This window comes from Anser brachyrhynchus, assembly GCF_964034855.1.
Source record: "Anser brachyrhynchus genome assembly, chromosome: W".
In the NCBI taxonomy this organism is placed as follows: Eukaryota; Metazoa; Chordata; class Aves; order Anseriformes; family Anatidae; genus Anser; species Anser brachyrhynchus.
The window spans coordinates 18,897,065-18,923,020 of NC_137704.1; the positions used below are offsets into that span (position 1 = coordinate 18,897,065).

General features: G+C 37.8%; 2 protein-coding genes across 5 annotated transcripts in view; both read left to right on the forward strand.

Moving 5' to 3' along the window:
* The window catches only part of LOC308184976 (uncharacterized protein), a gene marked incomplete at its 3' end in the record, with an annotated part of 320,479 nt that overhangs the window by 254,944 nt on the left and 39,579 nt on the right, over positions 1-25,956 (forward strand). The window lies entirely within an intron of this gene.
* Positions 1-25,956, forward strand: part of LOC308184706 (nipped-B-like protein) — a 196,016-nt gene that overhangs the window by 168,743 nt on the left and 1,317 nt on the right. For 3 of the 4 annotated variants that reach the window (XM_080572030.1, XM_080572032.1, XM_080572033.1), the window contains 22 exons: positions 823-912; positions 1,157-1,371; positions 1,467-1,569; positions 3,757-3,855; positions 3,950-4,096; positions 5,261-5,395; positions 6,855-6,953; positions 8,093-8,146; positions 10,524-10,632; positions 11,225-11,361; positions 14,111-14,251; positions 14,576-14,669; positions 14,780-14,934; positions 15,194-15,284; positions 19,161-19,334; positions 19,882-20,072; positions 20,714-20,821; positions 22,186-22,386; positions 22,783-22,929; positions 24,401-24,696; positions 25,023-25,197; positions 25,511-25,696. In XM_080572030.1, the coding sequence (XP_080428156.1) occupies positions 823-912; positions 1,157-1,371; positions 1,467-1,569; positions 3,757-3,855; positions 3,950-4,096; positions 5,261-5,395; positions 6,855-6,953; positions 8,093-8,146; positions 10,524-10,632; positions 11,225-11,361; positions 14,111-14,251; positions 14,576-14,669; positions 14,780-14,934; positions 15,194-15,284; positions 19,161-19,334; positions 19,882-20,072; positions 20,714-20,821; positions 22,186-22,386; positions 22,783-22,929; positions 24,401-24,696; positions 25,023-25,197; positions 25,511-25,696 (3,147 nt within the window). Of the gene's footprint in view, positions 1-822; positions 913-1,156; positions 1,372-1,466; positions 1,570-3,756; positions 3,856-3,949; positions 4,097-5,260; positions 5,396-6,854; positions 6,954-8,092; positions 8,147-10,523; positions 10,633-11,224; positions 11,362-14,110; positions 14,252-14,575; positions 14,670-14,779; positions 14,935-15,193; positions 15,285-19,160; positions 19,335-19,881; positions 20,073-20,713; positions 20,822-22,185; positions 22,387-22,782; positions 22,930-24,400; positions 24,697-25,022; positions 25,198-25,510; positions 25,738-25,956 lie in introns of all 4 variants that reach the window. The other variant, XM_080572031.1, reaches the window with a different exon arrangement.

The window sequence follows — 25,956 nt, forward strand, 5'->3', positions numbered from 1 at the left end:
ATTACAGTTTTGTATGTAAGATGCTTTTTGTGCATCTTAAAAGTGCTTGACAGAAAAATTAATATTATCCTCTTCTGTAGATAGGCTTTATGTAGTAGGTGGCTTTTTTTTTTTTTAATAAACGGTGTGTTTGTTCACAAGCCTTTTTAACTGACAGAAACTTAATTTAATTTCAGAGAACATGATTCTTTAATGCTAGAGTACAAAGGTGTTTGGGGACAACCTCTGTAAGTTCTTCTTTCCTAGATGGATTGAGCAAACTTGCTGCACTTTCTCTGTATAGGTGCTTTATCCCTGAAAACACATATACCAAATATTTTTACAAAGGGATAAGTTATTTCTTTGTGTTTCCCATACCTTTCTACTGTTGTCTGTATTTTCATATTCCTTTTCATTTGACTTTTGTTTTGCCTTTTATCCCTTGTTCACCCGAGAAGTCACTGTTTCAGTGTTTTATTATTAGTGAGAAAACTAACAATGATTTTTAAAGATTAAACTTTGTGTCAGTCTGTGTCTGATTTCAGCCTTTTTTTTTTCTCACAGAGGATCTTAATGCAAGTTCATAGAAGGAAAATTAATCAAATCAGTCAATCTGTTTTAAAACCAGTCTTATGCTTCTTTTAATCTTTTTTTTAGACTTTGGAATCACCAAGTCTAATTTGATTCAGTTTGTATGCACTTTACAGGTAATTGTTTAAAAATTGTTAATGTTCTGCGATTATCAAAACAACTAACTTCACTGTATTTTAAATGTGGACGTACAGATTGTCAAATGGTAATTACCACTGAGCAATATTCTGTTTTATAACTATGTCCTGACAGGTTTCAGGAGGAGAAGATGAAATTCAACAGCTACAAAAGGCTTTGCTAGATTATCTCGATGAGAACACAGAAACCGATGCATCATTAGTGGTAAATTTCAGCTTTCTAATAGCGAGTGTATATAAAAATAATTTCAATAACGTCTACTGAATAAAATTACTTTCAGTCATGTATATTAGTGTTTCAATTAAATTGTCACCCTAACATATACTGTTGATTGTCTTTTCCAAAATATGGTTGATGTATTAAACTCACTCTCATTATAAATCAGTTAATCTCCCTCTTCTCTATCTGTTGTTTTTTGTTTTCTGTGCATCCTGCCCTATCTCTCCAGTTTTCTCGGAAGTTTTATATAGCTCAGTGGTTCCGTGATACAACTATGGAGACAGAGAAAGCAATTAAATCTCAGAAGGATGAGGATTCGTCTGAAGGAACTCATCATACAAAAGATGTTGAGACCACAGGGAAAATCATGCATAGAGCAGAAAGTCGGAAAAGGTTTCTTCGTAGCATCATTAAAACTGCTCCATCTCAGTTCAGTACATTAAAGTATGTTTCAGTACTGCTGATTTCTTAACCATGCATTTGATGTTTTTAATTGTTTTGTATAACATGTCCTAATTAACGCATTGAATTTGTTGCAGGATGAATTCTGATACTGTGGACTATGAAGACGCATGTTTGATTGTTCGCTACTTGGCCTCTATGAGGCCATTTGCCCAGAGCTTCGATATTTATTTGACACAGGTAAACTGTGCCAGAATCATATCACAGAATATCATAAAATCATATCATACGAGAGCTTGAGATGGAAAGGACCTTAAAGATCATCTAGTTCCAACCCACCCTGCCAGGGGGCAGGGATGCCACCCACTAGATCAGGTTGCCCAGAGCCTCATCCAACCTGGTCTTGAACCTTTGCAGGGATGGGGCATCCACAACTTCTCTGGGCAACCTGTTCCAGTGCCTCACCACCCTCTGAGTGAAGAATTTCCTCCTAACCTCTAATCTAAATCTCCCTTCTTTTAGTTTAAAACCATTCCCCCTTGTCATTCGTTATCTGCCCCCTTATCCCCCATTATCTGCCCAAGCAAAAAGTTGTTCTCCATCTTTTATATAAGCCCCCTTTAAGTATTGAATCAATTGAATCGAGGGACAATCCCCTCCCTCGACCTGATGGCCACTCCTCTTTTGATGCAGCCCAGGATGCAGTTGGCCTTCTGGGCTGCAGGCGCGCACTGCCGGCTCATGTCAAGCTTTCCGTCCACCAGAACCCCCGAGTCTTTCTCTGCAGGGCTGCTCTCAATGAGTTCTTCTCCCAGTCTGTGCTCCTGTCTGGGATTGCCCCAACCCAGGTGCAGCACCTTGCACTTGGCCTTGTTGATCCTCATTGGGTTCACGTGGGCCCACTTCTCAAGCTTGTCCAGGTCCCTTTGGATGGCACCCCTTCTTTCTCTTGTATCAGCTGCACCACTCAGCTTGGTGTCATCTGCAAACTTGCTGAGGGTCACTACATCCCACCATCATGATCTCGATCCCATCATCATGATCTCCATCAGCCAGTTCCCTCAGGACCCTGGGATGCATGTCATTGGGCCCCATAGATTTGTACCTGTTCAGTTTCATCGGGTGGTCTCGAACCTACTCTTTGCTTACATTGGGAGGGACTTTGCTCCCCAAGCCCTCCTCTACAGGTTCAGGGAAACGAGAGATGTGGGAAGCCTGACTGGCAGTGAAGACTGAGGCAAAGAAGCTGTTGAGTACCTCAGTCTTCTCCATGTTTGTTGTTACCAGTTCTCCCTTCTCGTTAATCAGACGGGGTATACTCTCCTTGCCCTTTCTTTTCTGGCCAGTGTACCTATAGAATCTCTTCCTGTTATTCTTTGCATCACTTGCCAAGCTCAGTTCCATCCATGCCTTGGCTTTCCTGATCCCATCCGAGCACATCCAGACAGCATCCCTTTACTCTTTCCAGGCCATGCGTCCCTGCTTCCACTGCCTCTGCGTTTCCTTCTTGCTCCTCGGTTTGACAAAAGTCCTAGTACAGTGAAACACAATGGTTTCTGACTCCAAACACATTTGGGGTAGTGTGCAATATCTGTTCATTATTGAGCACAGGTATTTAACAGGCCATGGTAACACCACATACTTTCATATTCTGTACTGATGGCATAAGTGCTTATTTTTCTTTTTCTTGTATGCATTTCATACATCATATTGTGCATATGTTATTTTGTCTGTGTATGTACATGGCAAAATCTTTATATTAGATGTACACAGCAAGAGGATAATTACAAAATGTTGAAATCTTTTTCACATTTTCTGTAAGATGCATGCTTATTTGATAGTGCTAACTCATGAAATGTATCTTAATTTGATTTGAAAATATAAGCCAAGTTGGTCATTTGCTTGCACAAGTGCATGTTACTCTCACTTTGGAAGCTGTTGTTTGATCAGTGTGGTTTCTTTCCTTTTTCTGGGAAAAGAGGACTAGCATGTTGGCATGGTGACATGTTTGAACTCTAGCAATGGTTTAGGTTTCATTACTTATATTAATCTGCATACAGAGCAAGTCATAGATTTACAGTGTCCAGATCCAACTTTCCTGTTAAAAGAACCATGGTGAAAGCTGCATCTGAATGGCAAAAGTAGAGTTTAAAACAAAGGGACGTAGAGTGAGCATATGGACCCTGTATAAATCCTGTTTGGACTAGTCTTAGAGATCTATCAAATATCCATGCTCAAGTCATCAGTGCCATGGAACATCATTTACATGCACTTCTTTACTGTCTGAGAAGATGTATTCAATTTTTAGTAGACAGCTATTCTTATTTTAGTTAAATAGTTTGTGTGTTATTCTTGTGCATTTTTGCCTGTGTTAAACATTTTTACCTTCCCAAAGCAATTGAGATTTTGTTTCTGTTCTCTTAATAGATTCTGCGTGTACTTGGTGAAAATGCAATTGCTGTTCGAACAAAAGCCATGAAGTGTTTGTCTGAGGTTGTTGCTGTAGACCCCAGTATTCTAGCCAGGGTAAAAAAAGGAAATATCTATCATGCATACTTTTATCACACTTAAAATAAATCCTTATTTCTTATTTTGGATGTGTTTTATTTGTTCTTTTTAGCTGGATATGCAGCGAGGTGTTCATGGACGGTTAATGGATAACTCCACTAGTGTACGAGAAGCAGCTGTGGAGCTGCTTGGCCGATTTGTGCTCTGTCGTCCTCAGCTTGCTGAGCAGTATTACGACATGCTGATTGAAAGAATATTGGTACAGTGACTTGTGATATTTATGATAAGTTAAATGGCATTGGGAAACTTGTTTTCAACAGAGTTTATATGTTTAATAATATGGAATTATCACTCCAAGAGTAAATTGTATTTTATTGCTTTAAATAAGGAGCATCATCCTTGTAAGACCAACCCTGTAAAACGCATCACTTGTTTCCAGTGGAGTCTTTTTTACATCAGAAAGTTGTACTGCAGTAGAACCAGGATTATGTTCCTTTTGATTCCACTGTTAAGGCACAAATTAGGTGAAACGAGGAATTATTCCACATGTTTGAAGTTTGAGATACGGGTCTCTGAAGGCAGTTCAGTAGTGTGGGACGATGAAGAAAGATCTACAACACAGTAATCTAAAGTTGCTAATTGTAGTCCAAAAGAAAGAGAAAGCTACTTTGTTTTTCTGTGCTATGTTTTAGCGTTTTAAAAGGTTTTCTGTTGTTTTTTTGTACAAAAAGTATTTTTTGTCTGGATATTTAGATAAAATACAATTTTAACTATAAGATAACACTATCTTTTAGGATCCATGTCAGGCAGCTTTTTAGTCAAATACTACTCATTTGCTATTGTTACATGATAAAACATGTTTGTGAAGGGCTTTAGAGATAGGTAGCTTCATATGCTTATAAGCATGCATAAAATAATTCATCCTGCCATTCAGATTAAACGGGTTTTGAATAAAATCAGATGAAGTGAAACTCCTCATCTATCTCCTTAGATGAAGCCTAGGAAAATGGAAAAGACTTGCTACATAGGGCTTATCCATAAGCTTTGTCCAAAGGCTTGAAGTATTACTGTCCAGATCTGCAAAGGGTCTTGTGTGTTCCAACAAAGTAGTTAAAGCATCATTACATCTAACTTGTAAGCTCTTGAAGTGGAATTACACATTAGCAGCATCATGAGCTCTTAAATCAGGGGGTATAAGCAGAGGAAGCATTTTCAGCATTCTGGGTGCTCAGCCAGGCCTTTAGAACTGTTACAATTAAGTGGCACAAGTTATGCTGACCTTGCAATCTAGAATATTTTAGCTGCCTTTTCTAAATACGTTTTGCAAGTCAGATTGGTTCATCTTCAAATATTAGTTCATATAACACAAATTAATTCATATGTTGGATTTGTTTTCAAGAGTGTAATACTTTTCTTCTCACAGGATACTGGTATCAGTGTCAGAAAAAGAGTCATAAAGATACTTAGGGATATCTGCATTGAACAACCAACATTTCCCAAAATTACAGAGATGTGTGTGAAAATGATTCGGAGAGTCAATGATGAAGAAGGCATTAAGGTAGAATAAAACATTTGTCAGGATTTTAATTATCATTGTTTTAGTGTTTCTATATTTTGACCAAAAAAAAAAAACCAAACACACACACCACTATTTCATTGCTTCATTGTAAGATTTATTATTTTTATTTACTTTTCATTTTTTGAGAGAGCAAATATCTTGACTTCCTACATTGCTGACTTGTTTTTCTTTCTCTTGTTTTCTTCATTATTTTTTTGCTGGCAATCAAAAGATTTTAAAAAATATGTATGTTTTCTGGATTTTTTTTCTGCTTGTAAGTATTGTCTCTGGGTATTCTCTTTTCTAACAAGTAAAATTGGCATATAAAAATCCTTTCTGCAAACAAAATAAGCTTTAGGTCAAAATTAAGTTCTTGACATTAGGATATGCCAGATATGTATGTTCTGCATATAAAACATTATGAAATATTTTTGTGTGCTTCTTTTGCATTAATTCTGAATGTTTAATGAATCACTTATTCCCCCTGAAATGTTACTTATGTGACCATATTCTACTCTTTGTGCAATGTGTATGCAGAATGACACAAAATTAAGATTATATGATAAATCATAAACCTGACACTGATGTTTTTGTTTAATTCAGCAAAATAATTTTAAAATATCTGGGTAATTAAGCATTCCCCATGTAATAATTTTGCATCACACTTCCAGTGGGATATGAAATATGCAGTTTTAAAGTTTCAGCATATATTTTTACCACTTGAGACACATTAATGCTAAGTGGCTTTCAGAGAAGACTGTTAATCGAGATGTAGGATCCGAGGTGCTGAAAGTTGGATCCAAGGTGCTGCTGTGCAGGGAGAATGACCTTGTTCTCTCTCCTTCTTTCCCTTGCCTTTCCAACAACCTCAGGCAGTGTCTACAATGTATTTTCAATGTTTCCGTAGTTGAGGAGAAATTCTTATATCTGTATGCTTTATAAGTAATGCAGGAATAATATGGTTCACTTTCATTCTGTTCCATATTTTCCACCATCCAAAAACATTGGAAGGGAGCTTACTTCCTAAGTTTGGCTAGAGAGACTTGGGGTTCCCTCCTTGTCACAATTGTTCTGAAAACTCCAAAGTAATCTACCACTGCTGCTAATTCTGCTATAGAAATCATAATATTTTTGTGTTCAGTTGTTATTTTCTCAGGGTACTATGTTTTCCTGAGGAATGCAAATTAGTGCAGGAAAGTTTTAACTCAATTTTCTGTAGCATCAGTTCCCAGTGATCATTTGGTACTTTACTTGTTTAGAGGCCAGTATAACTCCTGTAATAGTATACTGGGTCTCTCAGATAACATTCTCTACAACGATCTCACTTAGTTTTAATAATTCCTCATGAAAAGGCACATATCATCAACAAATCTATTGTATGGGTATATTAGAGATAATACCTATGTGCCAAGATAAGCTTATTTATTTCTGCTAATACTTTTTTTTTTTTTCCCTTCAGAAATTAGTAAATGAGACATTCCAGAAGCTCTGGTTTACTCCAACTCCACACCATGACAAAGAAGCAATGACCAGAAAAATTTTAAACATCACTGATGTGGTATGTTATACAAATTTGAATGAGGTTGCATGCAAAACTTGATTATGTTTTTAGTATCTTTGAAATATTGTCTGTAGTTTTTTAGAAAGCAAAAAATATACAAGTATCTTACTTATCAGATAGTTTTCTTTATGTATCTCCTGACGCTGAATATATGATAGAATTATTCATCCGATGGAACAAGCTTTAGGAAACTTTAAATGCTCACTAATATGCTGGCAATGATAACTGGGACCATATTATATTCAAGTTGTATAAAACGCTTGTTCAGTTAACAGAACAAATTTCTATTACGTATAACATTTTCCAGCAAATACTAGTAGCAGCATATAGTTAAGCCTAGCTAAGAAATTGTCTCTTAAAAGAAAATTTTCCTCAAACAATTGATAATGTTTATTTTGAAAGATTAATAAGCTTTTTTAACAAATACAGGGTCAACTAGAGTAAACTAATATCTGCAGAATTGCATATACTTTCTAGGAGCAGTGAATTAAACAGCATGTCTCAAAAATCTGTTTCAAATAAAATGCTTATACTTCTGTAGTGATAATGTGTTGTGCAAAATCTCTGTGCTGAGGTGTTTTCATACCAGTTTAACAAAGGTATAAAGATCAAATAAGTACTCATTTCACTACTTTAAATTGTGTTTAAACTCTATCCTGCTTTTCAATATTTTTACTAAATGATAGTGTAGTATGCGTTTTTCCAGACTGGAAAGTTAAGCAATCTGACTTCAGCTTAACTCGGTTCTCCTACTAATTCTACTTTAGAGCACTTGTGAGCTGTTCTTGAGGTATAATGAGAGTTAAAGATTGGTTTGTTTATATTAAAAGTGTGTATGTGCACATATACGCACACACACTTGTTCATTTTTGATATGTCAGGCTTGTATTTATGCTTTAATCTGTACAAAATGTCATTCTACAAAACCTGATGAGAAGTTTTTTCAAATGCAGAAAATGGTTTCTAATCTCCAAAGATATAAAATCATTGTACTGAATGCATTAAAAAAAAAAAAAAAAAAAAAAAACACAACAGTATCTATGCATGTTTACTGTTCTTTAAAGATAATATATGTATTGAAGTAATATTTCTTCAGGTTCCTTTTTTAACCAGTTTATTCTCAATACTGCTTTTAGGTTGCAGCTTGTAGAGATACAGGGTATGATTGGTTTGAACAGCTTCTTCAAAATGTAAGCAATGAATTTTGAATGTATGGCACAATTGTCATAAGAATATTAACATTTCTTTTGATGCTAAAATACATTGGAGGGGGACTACAAGAGCAATCCATTCAGTAGACAAATTCAATTAATGCCCTTTTGAAAACATGACTTTGGGTTGTTTCTTTTGTTTGTTTGTTTGTTTTTAATCTTTATTGCTGTGATTTTCTTTGTCTCTGACATTAGTTTCTGTATTTCTATATGATCTGTTTTAAAAATACTTCACACTTTGGTTTGTATTTTGGGCAGAGTTTTTTTGTTTGTTTGTTTGTTGTTTTTAATTTAATGGTGTCCTCAGTAATTAGTGACATTACCTTATCTGTGGACTTCATGTTCTTAATTCTGAAATGAACATCTGGTACAATGTAGATTTATTTTTTCAGTGGCAGATAAGTATATATTCTAATAATTTCTAATATATTAGTTACACAGTTCATAAAAAGAGTGAATGTTTAGAGTATTGCTTACTTCTACATATTTTACTTTCATTGTTTTTTTCTACGAAATGAGCTTTCTTTGTTTATATCTGTTAGCCTGTGTTAACTTTCTCCTCTACATCTTCTGTGCACCGGTTAATTTTCAAGCAAAATTAACAAAAGCAGGAATGGGGGAATTAGAGGTCTCAAAAAATTTTACTTTACCCTGGAGCGTTATGAAAATAGGTAGCCAAGTAAAATCGCATGCCCCTTAATGCCAGCAAGGCTTCACCACGGGCAAATCGTGCCTGACCAATCTGGTGGCCTTCTATGATGGAGTGACTGCATCAGTTGACAAGGGAAGACCGAGCGATGTCATCTACCTGGACTTCTGTAAGGCCTTTGACACAGTCCCACATGACATCCTGATCTCCAAATTGGAGAGAGATGGATTTGAAGGGTAGACAGTTCGGTGGATAAGGAATTGGCTTGAAGGTCACACCCAGAGAGTGGTGGTCAATGGCTCTATATCCAAGTGGAGGCCGGTGACAAGTGTTGTACCTCAGGGGTCTGTCTTGGGACCGGTACTGTTTAATATCTTTATCAAAGGCATGGACAGTGGGATGTAGTGACCCTCAGCAAGTTTGCAGATGACACCAAGCTGAATGGTGCAGCTGATACAAGAGAAAGAAGGGGTGCCATCCAAAGGGACCTGGACAGGCTTGAGAAGTGGGCCCACGTGAACCCAATGAGGATCAACAAGGCCAAGTGCAAGGTGCTGCACCTGGGTTGGGGCAATCCCAGACAGGAGCACAGACTGGGAGAAGAACTCATTGAGAGCAGCCCTGCAGAGAAAGACTCGGGGGTTCTGGTGGACGGAAAGCTTGACATGAGCCGGCAGTGCGCGCCTGCAGCCCAGAAGGCCAACTGCATCCTGGGCTGCATCAAAAGAGGAGTGGCCATCAGGTCGAGGGAGGGGATTGTCCCTCGATTCAATTGATTCAATACTTAAAGGGGGCTTATATAAAAGATGGAGAACAACTTTTTGCTTGGGCAGATAATGGGGGATAAGGGGGCAGATAACGAATGACAAGGGGGAATGGTTTTAAACTAAAAGAAGGGAGATTTAGATTAGAGGTTAGGAGGAAATTCTTCACTCAGAGGGTGGTGAGGCACTGGAACAGGTTGCCCAGAGAAGTTGTGGATGCCCCATCCCTGCAAAGGTTCAAGACCAGGTTGGATGAGGCTCTGGGCAACCTGATCTAGTGGGTGGCATCCCTGCCCCCTGGCAGGGTGGGTTGGAACTAGATGATCTTTAAGGTCCTTTCCATCTCAAGCCATTCTGTGGTTCTATGATTAATGCCTGCACTGAAGAAAAGGCTACAGTATGACTTCAATTCTTGTTAGATATTGAAGCATCTTCAGGGACATAATTTCAGTCCCCAATTTTTTTTCATACAAAAGAAGGCTCAAACTGATTACAGTGTTCATAAAAATGTTTCATCTTAGTTTGATTTTTTTCTTTTGCATAATGTCAAAAACATTCTTTTTGCCTTTGCACTTTTTTCTTAAGCATTTTTAAAAGCCTTCTATTACTTACTGGTAGCAAGTATTTCTAGATTATTGTTTTCCTCATAATTTCATGAAGCACAAAGTTAACTTTCATCCCAGTGCAAAAATCAGTAGAACTGCTGTCTTCCGTTCTTTTGTTGCGGTTCATTTTTCTTTAATTCTCTAGCATTTTGATTGTTTTTAACTTCCTTTAATTTTTTCTTCACAGTGTAGCTTTTATGGAGAAAATAGAGATTCTTTTGTAATGCAAAATCCTTGTGTACCTGTAGTAATTATTATAAAACCGGTATGTATCCGGTGTAAATTAATGCACCAATGCATCCTTACTACTAAATTGTTTTCTCTTTCATCTGCTATAGCTGTTGAAGTCAGAAGAGGATGCCTCATATAAACCTGTGAAGAAAGCCTGTACTCAACTTGTTGACAATTTGGTTGAGCACATCATTAAATACGAGGAATCTTTATCAGGTAATACTATTTAGAATCCAGTAGCTAAATTGCTTTGAATTTTTATAATAGTTTAACAGTGGTTGTTAAAATTACTATCATGAAAAGTTACTGTTACAGAATTCCTATCACAAAACCAGTGATAGTGAATTATTGCATTTCAGTCCATTATGAACTTTTGAGCACTGCATCATAATAAAGCTTCCCTAAGTTTTCTTTAGTTAACCACAATAACACAACTACTTTTAAAATAATTTGTTAAAACTTTTAGATCACTAAAACCAAAACAAATATGAAATGCTCTATTTGCCTTAATATGTTCCACGGTTGTAATAGGAATCATTGGCTGGGCCAATGTTCTGTATACAGAAAATATTTAAAAAATACTAATGTCTTTGAAGCATCTCTGCTTCTTATTTCACATATTTTGTTATGAGAACATTATGTTCTCATCTCTAATGCTCTTATCTAATAAGAATATACAAGAATATTCTGTACTGATCTTGAAAGATATGTCATGAAAGATATTCATATGATACTTAGGCCATATGTTTTTAATTGATCAAACAGTGCTTAGATCTAATATCTTTTGTGTATTTTCTAATTTTTGCAGATTCCGACAACAAAGGCGTGAATTCTGGTCGCTTGGTTGCTTGCATAACCACTTTGTACTTATTCAGCAAAATCAGGCCCCAGCTAATGGTCAAACATGCCATGACCATGCAGCCATACCTCACCACTAAATGTAGTGTAAGTAGAGAAAATAAGAATATTAGCCTTGTTTTTCCCCAAGGTAATTAAGCATAGAAATAAACGGCTGTCTTGTATGCTTAATGAAATTGAAGGTAGGAAAAGAGAAATAAAATTGTGTTTCTATTTCACGAACATCATATCTTCTAAAGGTACTAGGTCCTCTAGTATGATCTCTGTAGCTTCTAAGATGCTGTTCCTCATCATCTACCTCCACGTTTTACAGCCAAATGAAATTGAAACCTCTACTGCCTCTTTCCCTTGAGGACTGAAAACCACTTTTTCACCTGTTACAAAATCATTCCTTAAATTTTTTTGTTTTGCAGTCACATTCTTAAAAGTAGGTAAGACTTAACTTATGAATATTAAGACTAAATGTATGGTTCCATGAGACAGGATGATTTCATGTATAGTAAATGTATCAGAAGGAAAATGTCCTGCTCTGTCCTCTTCAGCACCTCTCTACTTTCCCTAGCTTCAGCACCTCTTCTGCCTTCCCTAGCTTCCACTTATGCAGGTTTTTTGTGCCCCCCATAAGACAGTTTACCTCTCAAAAATAATAGAGAGCTATAATGCTAAACCACGCGCTCCAGTAAAGTGCCTCCCCCTCCTCTGAAACATTGTGGAGCTTTTTGTTACTTTGAGTAGCACAGTTGTCTCAGTGAAGGTTGTGATAAATCCTTTATCTGGCAGAAGGAGCAAAGCAGATCATGCAGCCATGGCTAAAAAAAGAGCATGGCTGAGTGGGTGGCAGCACTTTATTGAATTAGGTCAGCTGCCCAGGGAAGGACAGCTTTGAGAGTACTTGTTATCAGGTGAGCCTGTAGGTATATCCTAGCACTTTGACACAGTTTCCCATAGGATCCTACTGGATAAAATGTCCAGCATACAGCTAAACAAAAACATCATACGATGGGTGAGCAATTGGCTGACGGGCAGGGCTCAAAGGGTTGTGGAAAATGGGTCCGCATCAGGCTGGTGGCCAGTCACTAGTGGGGTCCCCCAAAGCTCCATTTTAGGGCCAGTTCTCTTCAATGTTTTTATAAAAGATTTGGATGTAGGACTTGAAGGTATTTTGAGTAAGTTTGCCGACGACACCAAACTTGGAGGAGTTGTGGACTCTGCTGAGGGTGGAAAGGCCTTGCAGAGAGATCTGGACAGATTGGAGAGCTGGGCGATCACCAACCGCATGACGTTTAACAAGAGCAAGTGCCAGGTCCTGCGCCTGGGACGGGGCAACCCTGGCTATACGTACAGACTGGGCGACGAGACGCTGGAGAGCAGCCCCGCAGAGAGGGATCTGGGGGTTGTGGTTGACAGCAAGTTGAATATGAGCCAGCAGTGTGCCCTGGCAGCCAGGAGGGCCAACCGTATCCTGGGGTGCATCAAGCACGGTGTCCTGGTTTCAGCTAGAATAATTTTCCTCCTAGTACCTGGTAGGGTGCTATGTTTTGGATTGGGATGAAAAGAGGGGAAGACGTATGAGGAGCAGCTGAGGTCACTTGGCCTGTTCAGCCTGGACAAGAGGAGGCTGAAGGGAGACCTCATCGCAGTCTACAGCTTCCTTGCGAGAGGGAGTGGAGGGGCAGGCGCTGACCTATTCTCCTTAATCACCAGTGATAGGACCCAAGGGAATGGTGTCAAGCTGCGACAGGGGAGGTTCAGGTTGGATATCAGGAAGAGGTTCTTCACTGAGAGGGTTTTGCACTGGAACAGGCTCCTCAGGGACATAGTCACGGCACCAAGCCTGTCGGAATTTAAGAAGCATTTGGACTGTGCTCTTAGTCATATGGTCTGAATTTTTGGGTAGAGCTGTGTGGAGCCAGGAGTTGGACTCGATGACCCTTATGGGTCCCTTCCACCTCGGGATATTCTATGATTCTATGATTTTCTGGATTCGGTCCTGGAGCACTCTCTAGGCACATCTCCAGCAGATTTTCTTTTAGAGCTGTTTCCTGACTAACAGTATGGGAAAGGGGTATCTGATTATTTACTTGCTGCAACATCTCTTTAGTGGCTTACATCGCTTTTGTTACACAGGTTGAGATGAACTGTAGAATAAATTCACCACTGTCAACTTGAATATGTTAAATAGCTTGAGCGTAGCATATGGGAATTATCCTATCGTGATCAGTGAGCCTGATTTGTCAAAAAAAGTCCATTTGTATCAGGATGTATATATTTAAATATAAGAAATGTTTTCTATAGATTTCTCACAATATATATAAATTCATAATTATGCAAACTAGTAATCGTTTTAATTGTAATTTCCATATTAGTGCACATTATTGTCTATTTTGTTTAAGCCACATTCAGCCATAGCACAACTTCATTTGTTGCTGATACCTGTTGCCAGGTGTTGTGTGTTCTCTAGTGTGCATCAAGAAGCATTCTGTAGATTTGTTGTAGGACTCTTTAAATATATATATATATATATATAATAAAATTATCAGGATCAAAAGTTTTCAGGTGTGCACACAGCCTTGATGAAAGGTGAAATTCTGCTTCTACAGATTTTTTTATTTCTGGAGGTTCCATAAAAAACAAGAACTAGCTTTCATAATAATAAGTAATTTAATATCATATGTAAACTATATGAATAGCATTCTAAATCTTTACTAAATACCTCAGTGATATCTTACATAAGAGCTGGGATTTTGTGTATATCAGTGCATATTAATAACAGTTATAGACAGTTTATAGGTAACATATACAGAAATGTTAAATGCTGTAAACACTCTTGTTTCAGACCCAGAATGATTTCATGGTGATCTGCAATGTTGCAAAAATCTTAGAGCTTGTAGTGCCACTAATGGAGCACCCAAGTGAGACCTTCCTTGCCACTATTGAGGAAGACCTCATGAAACTCATCATCAAATACGGCATGACGGTAAGATTTTAATTGCTAATATTCAGTTGTTGATTCAATTTTATGTTGTGAAATACATGGTTTTGATTTAATGGAAGTCTATCTTCATTATGAAGTTGCTTATGCTGGTCATAGGACCGATGAGCCATGAAAAAAACAATGTTCTTGGTTTACTGGAGTTTGTACGTGTTGTTGCTATATTTTAATGATTATGACTTTGGGCAGGTTTTCAAAGCAGTCTAGGAGATAGACTGCTAGAGTGTTTGTTTTAGTTCTACATATCTCCACAAAAATCTCGATTTTAATTTCTAAGTATGTAATTCATTTGTTCTCTCTTGCTCCTAGGTTGTTCAGCATTGTGTGAGCTGTCTTGGCGCTATTGTGAATAAAGTCACTCAGAACTATAAATTTGTGTGGGCCTGTTTTAATAGATACTATGGTAAGTAAAGTCAAGGCACAACGTGTAAGTTTCACTTTTCAGTTTTGGCTACAAGTCTTAGGGATGCACCATGTTTAAATACTGTCATTAAACATTTTATCTTACTGTAGGTGCGCTTTCAAAATTAAAAAGTCAACACCAAGAAGACCCCAACAGTACAATACTTACTGCCAATAAACCAGCACTCCTTAGATCACTTTTCACTGTTGGAGCTCTATGTCGGCATTTTGATTTTGATCAGGAAGATTTTAAGGGCAACAGTAAGGTAAAATAATTTGTATTTACTCTCCAAGTCTTATGTATATTGAATGTTCCACTTTTATTTGAAAGCACAGTATTCCTAGTTGCTCAATGCTGTTTTTTCATAATGCATAGAAGGATGTTTTTTGGTCTGTAAATATGTGCAAAGGCCATGTAGTAAGACTGTGTTTCTCTTTTCTTTTTGATATTCATGGTTTTCATAAGAGATTAAAAGCATCTGTTTCATCCTCAAACAGTTGTCATTTTTGTTGTAATTTACTCAGGTTAACATTAAGGATAAAGTACTTGAACTGCTGATGTATTTTACAAAGCATTCAGATGAAGAAGTACAGACAAAAGCCATTATTGGCCTGGGTAAGAAATATTAATAATTTTTATTATTCTGCTATAGTAAACATCTATGCATTCTAGCAGGAATTTATGTATTTATGTAGTGGCAGGGAGTTTATTTAAAATCAAACTTCACTACATGTTTTATTTGAGAAATTGCTAGAGAAATGAAGTCAAAGGGATGCTAATTGTATACTTCTGCAGTAGAGTGGATGCTTTTGACAGCGAATGCCTTTTCGATGCGTGTCCAAGTTTTAAAAAGCAGTGGATTTCAAAAGCAATGGAGATGCAAGTATTTTTAGCTCCAAATCTTGTGTGGGTTTTTTTTTTTTTTCAGTCCTCGAGGTATGGTTAAAGAATAACTAGAAAAAGGGCTGGAAAAATCTTGAGCATTCTAAGTGAAGGGCCAGATCTTCTGCAGGAGTTAAGGGAATTATGGCAGTTTGTAACAACTGGGGGTTGTTCTGTGAGATTTCACTAGACATTGAGATGATGACATAGCCTAAATATCACTGTTTTTTTTTAGGATTTTGACTGTATTTCAATTTTAAATAGATTCGTTATCTGAAGGCATTAGTGTGGTATCTCAGTGACTTGCAGTAATGCATGAACTGCCATTGAGTGATTTGTATCACATTTGTCTTCTGCTCAAGGACAGAATCTGTACTTGTGAGAGAACCTTGTTTGGGCAGATAGGCCTTGGTTTCTGGAAGAGTTCAGTTCATGGTTATGGCTTGCTCTAAAGAAAGTTCTCTCGTGTGTGTGAGCGTGCTATAATTTAACTGTAAGCTATAGTTTAACTATGGGCAATAATTTGCCTTCTTATGCTGCTGTTTTGGTGGCTTTTTAGATGACTAGTAAGGGCTCTGAGAATAAGAACCAAGACTTAATCTTGATTTGAAATTCTGTGAGAATCCATTTCAGACAGCTGAGCAGAATTAATGGCTTTAGAGTTGTCTCATTTGCAGGAGCAATGCCATGGTGTTCTGGACTAACTGGAGTTTTTCTAGGCATTGCATCAAGGTGCACAACACTTCCTGTAGTTTAGTCAAATTTAATTGTCCTGTACAGGATATTGCACATGGGACATGGGCTACCATGCTAACCATAGGCATAATTACTTTACTCATGGACGTTGACAATATTGCATTAGCCAACAATGTTGCTAACTTAGAGACTGAACTCTGATCAGTTTGGGGGAAGGGGAGAAGGTGGGGGTGCCTATCAGTAGTTTTTTTTTTTTTTTTTCAGATTTTTCTTCCTCTGCCTGTAAGCACCTCGGTCTTTATTTTAAACCTCAGAAAACTGTTTTAAGTGATATATTGATCTCATCTACATACTGGTTCTATTTTGGGGTTAGCTGTTGTATGTGTGGACATGTGGTAGACAGGGCAAAATTCTACCTTACAGGCTGGTAACTGAGCCAAGTTGTCAAATCATTCAACATTTGTATGAAGCAATAAGGTGAAAAGAACTAGCAAGCTATTTCCATGTTTATGCAAAATAAAGGTGTTGCGTGAAGAATGCGTATTTTCCTATCAGTAATTATTTGTGTGTCCTTTCGGTAAGGACACTTAACAGGCTTAGCCTTTGCTTTGGGATGTGTCACTCCTGTTGAGGGAACCTGGCCACTATAGTTAAGGGTAACAAAAAATGTTTTTATAAATATATTAACAGCAAAAGGAGGGCCAAGAAGAATCTCCATTTTTAATGGACGCAGGGGGGAACATGTCTACAGAGGATAAGGAAAAGGCTGAGGTTCTTAATGCCTTCTTTACGTCTGTCTTTACTAGCCAGACCACTTATCCTTGGGGTACTCAGCCTCCCGACCTGGAAGTCTTGGACGGGGAACAGAAGAACCACCCCACAATTCAGGTGGAAACAGTTAGAGACCTGCTGCTCCACCTGGACTGTCACAAGTCCATGGGGCCAGATGGGATTCACCCGAGGGTGCTGAGGGAGCTGGCGGATGTGATTGCTGGTCCGCTTTCCGTCATCTATCAGCGGTCATGGTCATCCGGAGAGGTCCGAGATGGCTGGAGACTTGCTAATGTGACGCCCAGCTAAAATAAGGGTCGTAAGGAGGACCCGGGGAACTACAGGCCTGTCAGCCTGACTTCGGTGCCAGGAAAGGTGATGGAACAGGTCATCTTGAACGCAATCACACAGCGTCTGCGGGACAACCGGGGGATCAGGCCCAGTCAGCATGGGTTCATGAAAGGCAAGTTCTGCCTGACTACCTCATCTCCTTCTATGACCGGGTGACCCGCCTGGTGGATGAGGGAAAGGCTGTTGATGTAGTCTACCAAGACCTCAGCAAGGCCTTTGACACATTCTCCCACAGTATTCTCCTGGAGAAGCTGGCAGCCCATGGCTTGGACAGCTACGCTCTTGGCTGGGTTAAAAACTGGCTGGACAGCCGGGCCCTGAGAGTAGCAGTGAACAGAGTGAAATCCAGCTGGCGATTGGTCACCAGTGGTGTTCCCCAGGGGTCGGTGTTGGGGCCCATTCTCTTTAATATCTTTATTGATGACTTGGATGAGGGAATTGAGTGCACCCTCAGCAAGTTTGCAGACGACACCAAGTTGAGGGAAAGTGTCTAGCTGTCGGAGGGTAGGAAGAACCTGCAGAGGGACCTGGACAGGTTGGGTCAATGGGCAGAGGCCAATGGGATGAGGTTCAACATGGCTAAGTGCCGGGTCCTGCACTTTGGCCACAACAACCCCATGCAGCGCTACAAGCTTGGGGCAGAGTGGCTGGAAAGCTGTGCAGAGGAAAGGGATCTGGGGGTGCTGATTGATGCTCGCCTGAACAGGAGCCAGCAGTGTGCCCAGGTGACCAAGAAGGCCAACGGCATCCTGGCTTGTCTCTGGAATAGCGTAGCCAGCAGGACCAGGGAGGTGACCATCCCCCTGTACTCTGCTCTGGTGAGGCCTTACCTCGAGTACTGTGTTCAGCTTTGGGCCCCTCAGTAGAAGAAGGACATTGAGGCCCTGGAACATGTCTGTCCAGAGAAGGGCTATGTAGCCGGTGAAGGGTCTGGAACACAAGTCCTATGAGGAGCGTCTGAGGGAGCTGGGGTTGTTGAGTCTGGAGAAGAGGAGGCTCAGGGGAGACCTTATTGCTCTCTCTAACTACCTGAAAGGAAGTTGTGGGGAGCTGGGGGTCAGCCTCTTCTCACAGATAAGCAGCGATAGGACTAGAGGGAATAGCCTCAGCTTGTGCTGGGTAGGTTTAGGTTGGAAATTAGGAGACATTTCTTCTCAGAAAGAGTAGTCAGGCATTGCAAGGGATTGCCCAGGGAGGTGGTGGAGTCACCATCCCTGGGGGGTGTTTAAGGAGTGATTGGACTTGATGCTTAGGGACATGGTTTAGTGGGTGACATCGGGGTAGTAGGGTGATGGTTGGACCAGATGATCTTGGAGGTCTTTTCCAACCTTAATGATTCTAGGATTATATGATTAAGCTTAACCGTAAGTCTTTTAAGGTCTGATTATGGTTCTCTTCCCAATGTGTACCTGCAAGGCAAGTCGAGGATATAACATTTTGATTTTTGTTCCTTGATGGTTCCTTGGAGAGCTCCTAATTATTCAGATACTGACCACTACACTGGATGTGCTTCCAGACCTGTATGACTCTTCTTACTGCAGCTTCCCTAGGTCAGCACCCTGTCTTTATCAAGAGTATTGCTTTCATGGCTGATAGAACTCCTTATAAGTTTTGGATGGTGTCCATATGAAAAAGCAATACTGTTTGGATTAGAAAAAGCTATGCTGTTGTAGGAATTGGGAGGGGATAAATTTCATACCTGTATTTTGAAACAAGACTTAAAAAAAGAAATATAATTTCTAGATGATAATGTGGAATATTTCCTCTTCCCCCCCCCCCCCCCCCCCTTAGGATTTGCATTTATACAGCACCCAAGCTTAATGTTCGAACAGGAAGTAAAGACTCTGTACAACAGCATTCTTTCAGATAAGAACTGTTCAGTAAACTTAAAAATCCAGGTGTTAAAAAACCTCCAGACCTACTTGCAAGAGGAGGATACACGTATGCAGCAGGCAGACAGAGAGTGTAAGTGTTAAATTCTTCTGTGCTAATGAGGCATTCAAAATCTAACTTTTTTTCATACAGTTATTATATATGTGAACCGAATCACTTAAGGTTGTTATCTATCAATAATACTGTACACAAAGTATCCTAGGAGAATTTTCAAAAACCATTATGTGCATAGGTGTATTGAGAAGTGTAGGTTATTATTAACTTTCAAAATGTATAAATTCTGGAAGCAATCCAGAATACATAATTGCTGTAATGATGGTAGTAATGCTTTTCATCAAAATCTTCTCTAAGGTTAATTTGCAGATACAAAATAAGAAATAATAAGAAAAAAATTAGATTAAAAACTTTTTTTAAGGAACAAGAGTATAATTAAGGTCATGTCTCTAGTTTTCTTGAATATTTACCATCAGATTGTTCTACATTTCATGAGATCATAAACACATTCTAAGACAGCTGAAATGTGTATATATTGTAAAGCTTAAAGATCAGTATGCATCAACTAATGGCGAAGTAAATGATTATACTGTGGTGAGTGTTATTGTTTTTGTCCTTTTTACAGGGAAAAAAGTAGCAAAACAGGAAGACCTGAAGGAAATGGGTGATATTTCCTCAGGGATGAGTAGTTCCATCATGCAACTATATCTCAAACAGGTCCTTGAGGCTTTCTTTCATACCCAGTCCAGTGTACGCCACTTTGCTCTAAACGTCATTGCACTGACATTAAACCAGGGTCTCATCCATCCTGTTCAGGTATGGTAGGCTTTTTTTTTTGGGGGGGGGGGGGGGGGAGGGGGGGGGATAGTATTTTGGGGGGGACACTGGATAGTATTACTTTTCTGGTATAAGTATAAATTTCAGGTGTATGCCAGGCCTTTTCCTTCCTTTGATTCTTTATACTGGAAACTGTGTTAGCTTGTCCCCACCTCAATCCCCATATCCTCCAAACACTATGAAATTCCAGAGCCAATGTCAGAACTGTCTTCAGTCCTCATCCATTATTCTTTGCTTACATAATATTTTTTTAATTATTTTTAATGCTGCACCCATCATGCATGTTCAGTCATAAGTTGTGTGCTTGTTTTTTGTTTTTTTTTTAAATGACATTTTTTGTACTGTAAATTGACTTTCGAGTTTGAGAGAAATAGGAATGCTACCTGAAACCTTGCACAACTTCTACCATTATTTGTAATGCTGGTCTTTCTTGTATATTGTACTATGTGCTTGCAAAAAGTAGTCAGGTGGTTAAGTTGCATAGAGTTTCCTATTCTAGTTCCTGCAGTAGTCAGAATACAAGAACAACAGTGTTCTGACTGGAAGAACAATGGAAGAACAAAGAGTGAGAAAGAGGTGGTACAATGACTCTGAATAATTATTTCATTTTTTTTTTCAAGTGCGTGCCATACTTAATTGCTATGGGCACAGATCCAGAGCCCTCTATGAGAAACAAAGCTGACCAGCAGTTGGTGGAAATAGACAAAAAATATGCTGGGTTCATTCATGTAAGTAATTCTAAATTAAAATTTTACAGAATACTGTTTGCTGATAGTTTAACACTTGAATATGCCTCAGCTGCAGAAAAATAGTATCAAGTAACAAATTAACTATAAGCAGTTGTAAAGAAGATCCTGACTCTTTCCCCGATCAGAGATTTCTGTTGTTAGAAATAGAAAGAATGTAATAGGATGTAATAATTTAAAGCATCTCTTCCAGTCTAAAATTGTCTTTAATTTATAATTCACAATGTTTTGCACAGTGAATAGTACACGAGCATTTATTTGATAAGAGATAAGGACAGGTGTTTCATAATGTTTAGCAACAACTTACCTATATCAGTAGACTAGGGAAAAGAACACATTGTTCAAAATAGGATTTTAGGGTATTGAGGCTTTATGAATTGTAATCTGAGCTGAAGGAGCATAGGAAGTTGTTTAGAACTGGGGGATCTTGCTAAAGGAAAATCTGAGGGCTAAGTGAGGACTTGTGGAGTTGTGGCATAGTGCTATTAGTTCTGTTTAAGATCTGAAACGGCACTGCAGAACCTTTACCTTATCACAGAAGATCCCATTCTTGGTTCAACATGTGTACTACATTATGGAAGTTCCCAAATTTGTTTTGTATTCCACTGAAATTGGAGCTTTGTACTATTCATGGTATCCAAATATACCTAATGCAATAGGTAAAGGCTGTCAGAGGAGATTTGCTCTGTAGGCAGCTCTGATTTAAATCAATGTATACGTGAGGAGATAGCTATACTGAACAAAAGCAGAGGTGGTATGAGGAGAGTTGGATATGCAGCCTAGGTAAGGATTCATTCTGTTCTGAAATTTCAACAGCAGCCTTGAAGTAAGTAAAATCAGCTGGAAATTCTAGGATATCTGCAAAAAATAAAAAAAAAATAAAAATCTCATTTTTTGTTGGTTATTTTGCACTAATATGGACTCAGTATTGGTTTCACTATAGCTGACATAAGCATACACATTTGGTAAAATATTCCGTTCATGTATGAACATTTCAGTATTCTTGAAAGTAGTTTAAGTTGAAATACCTGGCTGCAGTTGGTAAATAGATTAGCTGTATATGTTTCTAACATAGAATGAATGGTGAAAGCAGTTCACAAGACATTTTGATCTCTGCCACAAATTCTGTTTTAATGTTTGCCGACTCAAGAGGTAGTATCACTGCAGTGCATGTTTGAAAGTTCAACTTCAGATGAGCAGCCACTTAAAAGGAAATAAGCTTAAAAAAAAAAAGTTAGTTTCTGTTAACAGGCATTTGTTTAATTTTCCACTGCAAAAAAATATATTATGTGTTTCGGTTTTACTGCTTGAAAGCAATGGTTTAAATAAAAATAAATACTTTTCAGATGAAAGCAGTGGCTGGTATGAAGATGTCTTACCAGGTGCAACAGGCGATCAATACCTGCCCAAAGGATCCTGTAAGAGGTTTTAGACACGATGAATCATCCAGTGCATTGTGTTCACACCTATACTCTCTGATTCGAGGAAACCGTCAACACAGACGAGCATTTTTAATTTCTTTACTCAACCTCTTTGATGATACTGCAGTAAGCATCACATTTCTTTCACTTCAAAAGAAATTCAAATATAGCAGTACAAGCTTAAATTCTCCTTTCACAATGTATTTTTATGACATATTGATAACTTTGTTTCCCTATTGTGTTTTGTTTTGCTTTGTAATATGAGGTATTTACATATATAATATTTGTTATTTTTGCATCATTCTATATCTTTCTATATACCCAGTTTGGATTGATCAAAAATAATGTATCTTCAGTTATGGCTAAATTTTACGTATGTTCTTTAGAGTCAGGCGGAAGATATCTAAAATAAAATTTGTTATGTTTTTTTTTGCTCTAGACTGTTAGGAACATATGATAAGAGTATAAATCCAATGTATTTATAGGTACGCTTATAATTTTGTATTTATTCTTAATTTCCAGAAAACAGAGGTGAATATGCTCTTGTACATAGCAGACAATCTAGCATGTTTTCCTTATCAAACACAGGAAGAGCCACTGTTTATAATGCATCATATAGACATTACACTATCAGTTTCTGGTAGCAACCTACTACAGTCATTTAAAGAGGTATGTGCCTTTATAGTTTACTATATTTATTATTGTGGCAACATAAGCTTCTCTATAATTTGGTCAATTTTTCAGTGAGTACAGTACCATTATTATGATATGGATGAGCAGCATTACTTTGTAACCAGTAGTTAAAAAACAAACAAACAAATAACCCTCTTTGTTCTGGCCTGGATTTGGAAGACGCTAATTAAAAACCTTTCCTTACATTTCTGCTTACGTTATTAAAAAAGAAAGAAAAATGTTAAGATCTCAATATTAAATACCTATCATTTCCTAATATTTCTGAATAGTAATAAATTGCATGCATCTGGAAGTACATGAACCTGGAATCATCATGAAATATTGGTTTATTGTGGTGGTTTTAATAATAAAATCCGGTTTGCTGTTTAATTCTTTTTGTTCTCAAGTAGCTGATGGTAGTTGCATGTGTGTCACCTGAGAGACTTTAAATGCATTGTTTACTGCAAGAAAAGTGTGCGGTATTTCATTTCATATGGTGGTATATAAGAACCCCGGTCATGGTATAGTACCTGTTGTTACGGCAATACACAACCCTGTAAGAAAAAGGCCTCTATTTCTCAGGCTTCTTCATTTCCTGGACAACTTTAATGATAAAAGGTCCAAGCTGTTAAGAAGCAAACCCATTCCAAGAATTTCCAATCTGATACTAATTACAAGTCAGAGTTGATGCCTGGAAAGTACACTGCTTTGTGTTCTCACCCCACCAAAGTTGATTTTTAATCTGCTAGAAAAAGACAGATTCTTCAGATTGGGCACCAGTGTGTAGCACCCAGCACAGTAAGGATGAGATGCTGACTGGGACATCTTAAGTTCTGTGTTATGAAAAATCATAGTATGTGCAGTAATAATGCAAGTGTGAAATTCTGTAGCTCTAAAAGTAGTAAAACTGATTATTAGTAGCACTGTGTATGATCCCTTGGGGTTTCTCTGTTCAGCAGCGTAATTAATATCATAACGTTTTAACAGAGGCAAGGATTAAAAAGAGCTTGGACTAGTCTGTACCAAAGTACTTATGGAAATATATGTAGTGTACAAAAATTATACCCAGGTGACATATAAATGGAATTTTCTTCCCGATTTATTGTATTCTGCCTTCTAATGCATTTTTCTGGCACTGCTAAAAGAAAAAACTTTTTAAGAATAACGTGCCAGTGGAGTACTTGTTGCTTCACTTACTTCTGTTGTACCCACTTGGGGGGGGGGGGAAGTAGTCTTTGGATCAGTTATTTTGGGGTGGGGGTCAGGGTCAGGGGGTAAATTGAGCATCTTTTTTTCCATAAATAATTTTAATCTTTGAATATTGAGTTCTGAATTATTTGTTGTTGTTTTATTGTTCAGGGAATTCTTGCTGATTTCAGCCAATGATGATTTTGGAAAGATTTTCTAGAAACAGGCATGATGCTACTTTACCCTAATTTTGGAACGTGTTAATTTCTCTCTGTCACAGTCTATGGTGAAAGACAAAAAAAAGGAAAGAAAGCCTTCATCAGACGAGGAGGCTGAGAGTGACAGTAACAGTGGTAGTGAGAGTGAAAGTGAAGAGGAAGCTTCTAAGCCTCGGAGATTACGGAAACGAGTAGACTTTGATTCAGATTCTGATGAAGAAAATGATATAAATGCTGTGATGAAATGTTTACCAGAAAATTCAGCTCCTTTAATTGAATTTGCAAACGTGTCCCAAGGCATATTATTACTTTTGATGCTGAAACAGCATTTAAAGAACCTCTGTGGATTCTCTGATAGGTAAGGATTGCTTAGATAATAGCCTGATCTTGTAATTTAGTGGGTTCTTTGTAAGGATTAAGTTTGGAAGTTTTTAAAAAAAGTTATTGTAACTAATTGTTTAAGCAATAGATTTGTGTAAGAGAAAAATCGTAAATGTAACAAGTTGAATGTAATGAAAATGAAACTTTGTCTTAGAAAAAGCAATGATTAATTTATTATCAGGATGTCTATTGTAGATGAAATGATGAAAGTATGACTGCTTATACTGAAGATTTTAAAAGCTTTTCCTTGAAATTATTTCAGAATTTCCTTAAAAACTCTTCTTTCTTGTTTTCTTTAAACAGTAAAATTCAGAAATATTCTCCATCTGAATCTGCAAAAGTTTATGATAAAGCGATAAACAGGAAGACAGGAGTGCATTTCCATCCAAAACAAACTCTGGATTTTCTGCGGAGTGATATGGCTAATTCTAAGATCACTGAAGAAGTGAAGAGAAGTATAGTAAAACAGTACTTAGATGTAAGTAAAGTTGCTCAGCAGAAAATCTAAAACTCTTTTAAACTGGCTAACACAGTACAAACTTGAAAGTAGATGCTAATGAATTGGACAAACATTTCAAAATGTTATGTTCCTGGTAATCTTATGTGATATTCTGATAACTCACAACTTTCTTTCAGGAACACATGAGCTGTTCAAGCTTGAAGTTGTCTGCCATACGTTTTACCCTGTTTCCTTATCTTTCCATTTGATTTAATTTAATGTAGTGTCATATCAGTGGTTATTTTTAAAGTTACAGTGTGGACCAATCTTTTTTTTTTTTTTTAATGTATAGTTTAAGCTCCTTATGGAACATTTGGATCCTGATGAAGACGAAGAAGATGGAGAGGTGTCAGCTAGCACAAATGCTCGGAACAAAGCAATTACTTCGCTGCTTGGAGGAGGCAGCCCTAAAAACAATGCAGCTGAGACAGAGGATGATGAAAGTGATGGGGAGGATAGAGGAGGAGGCACTTCAGGGGTGAGGCGGAGGAGGAGTCAACGTATTTCGCAGCGTATTACGTAAAATGATTTTTATGTGCTTATAAATGTCAGTCTATTATATTAAATGTACACCAAGTAATGTAATCCACATGAAAGCATTTTGTAGATAGAGATTCTCTACTTAACCATTTATACAACTTTTGTAGAAAGTTTAACAGAAAAGACAATAATAAAAAAAATAGAAAATGAGATTTATCCAGCATAAAAAGTTATTAATTTTCCTTTGGAATGTACTGT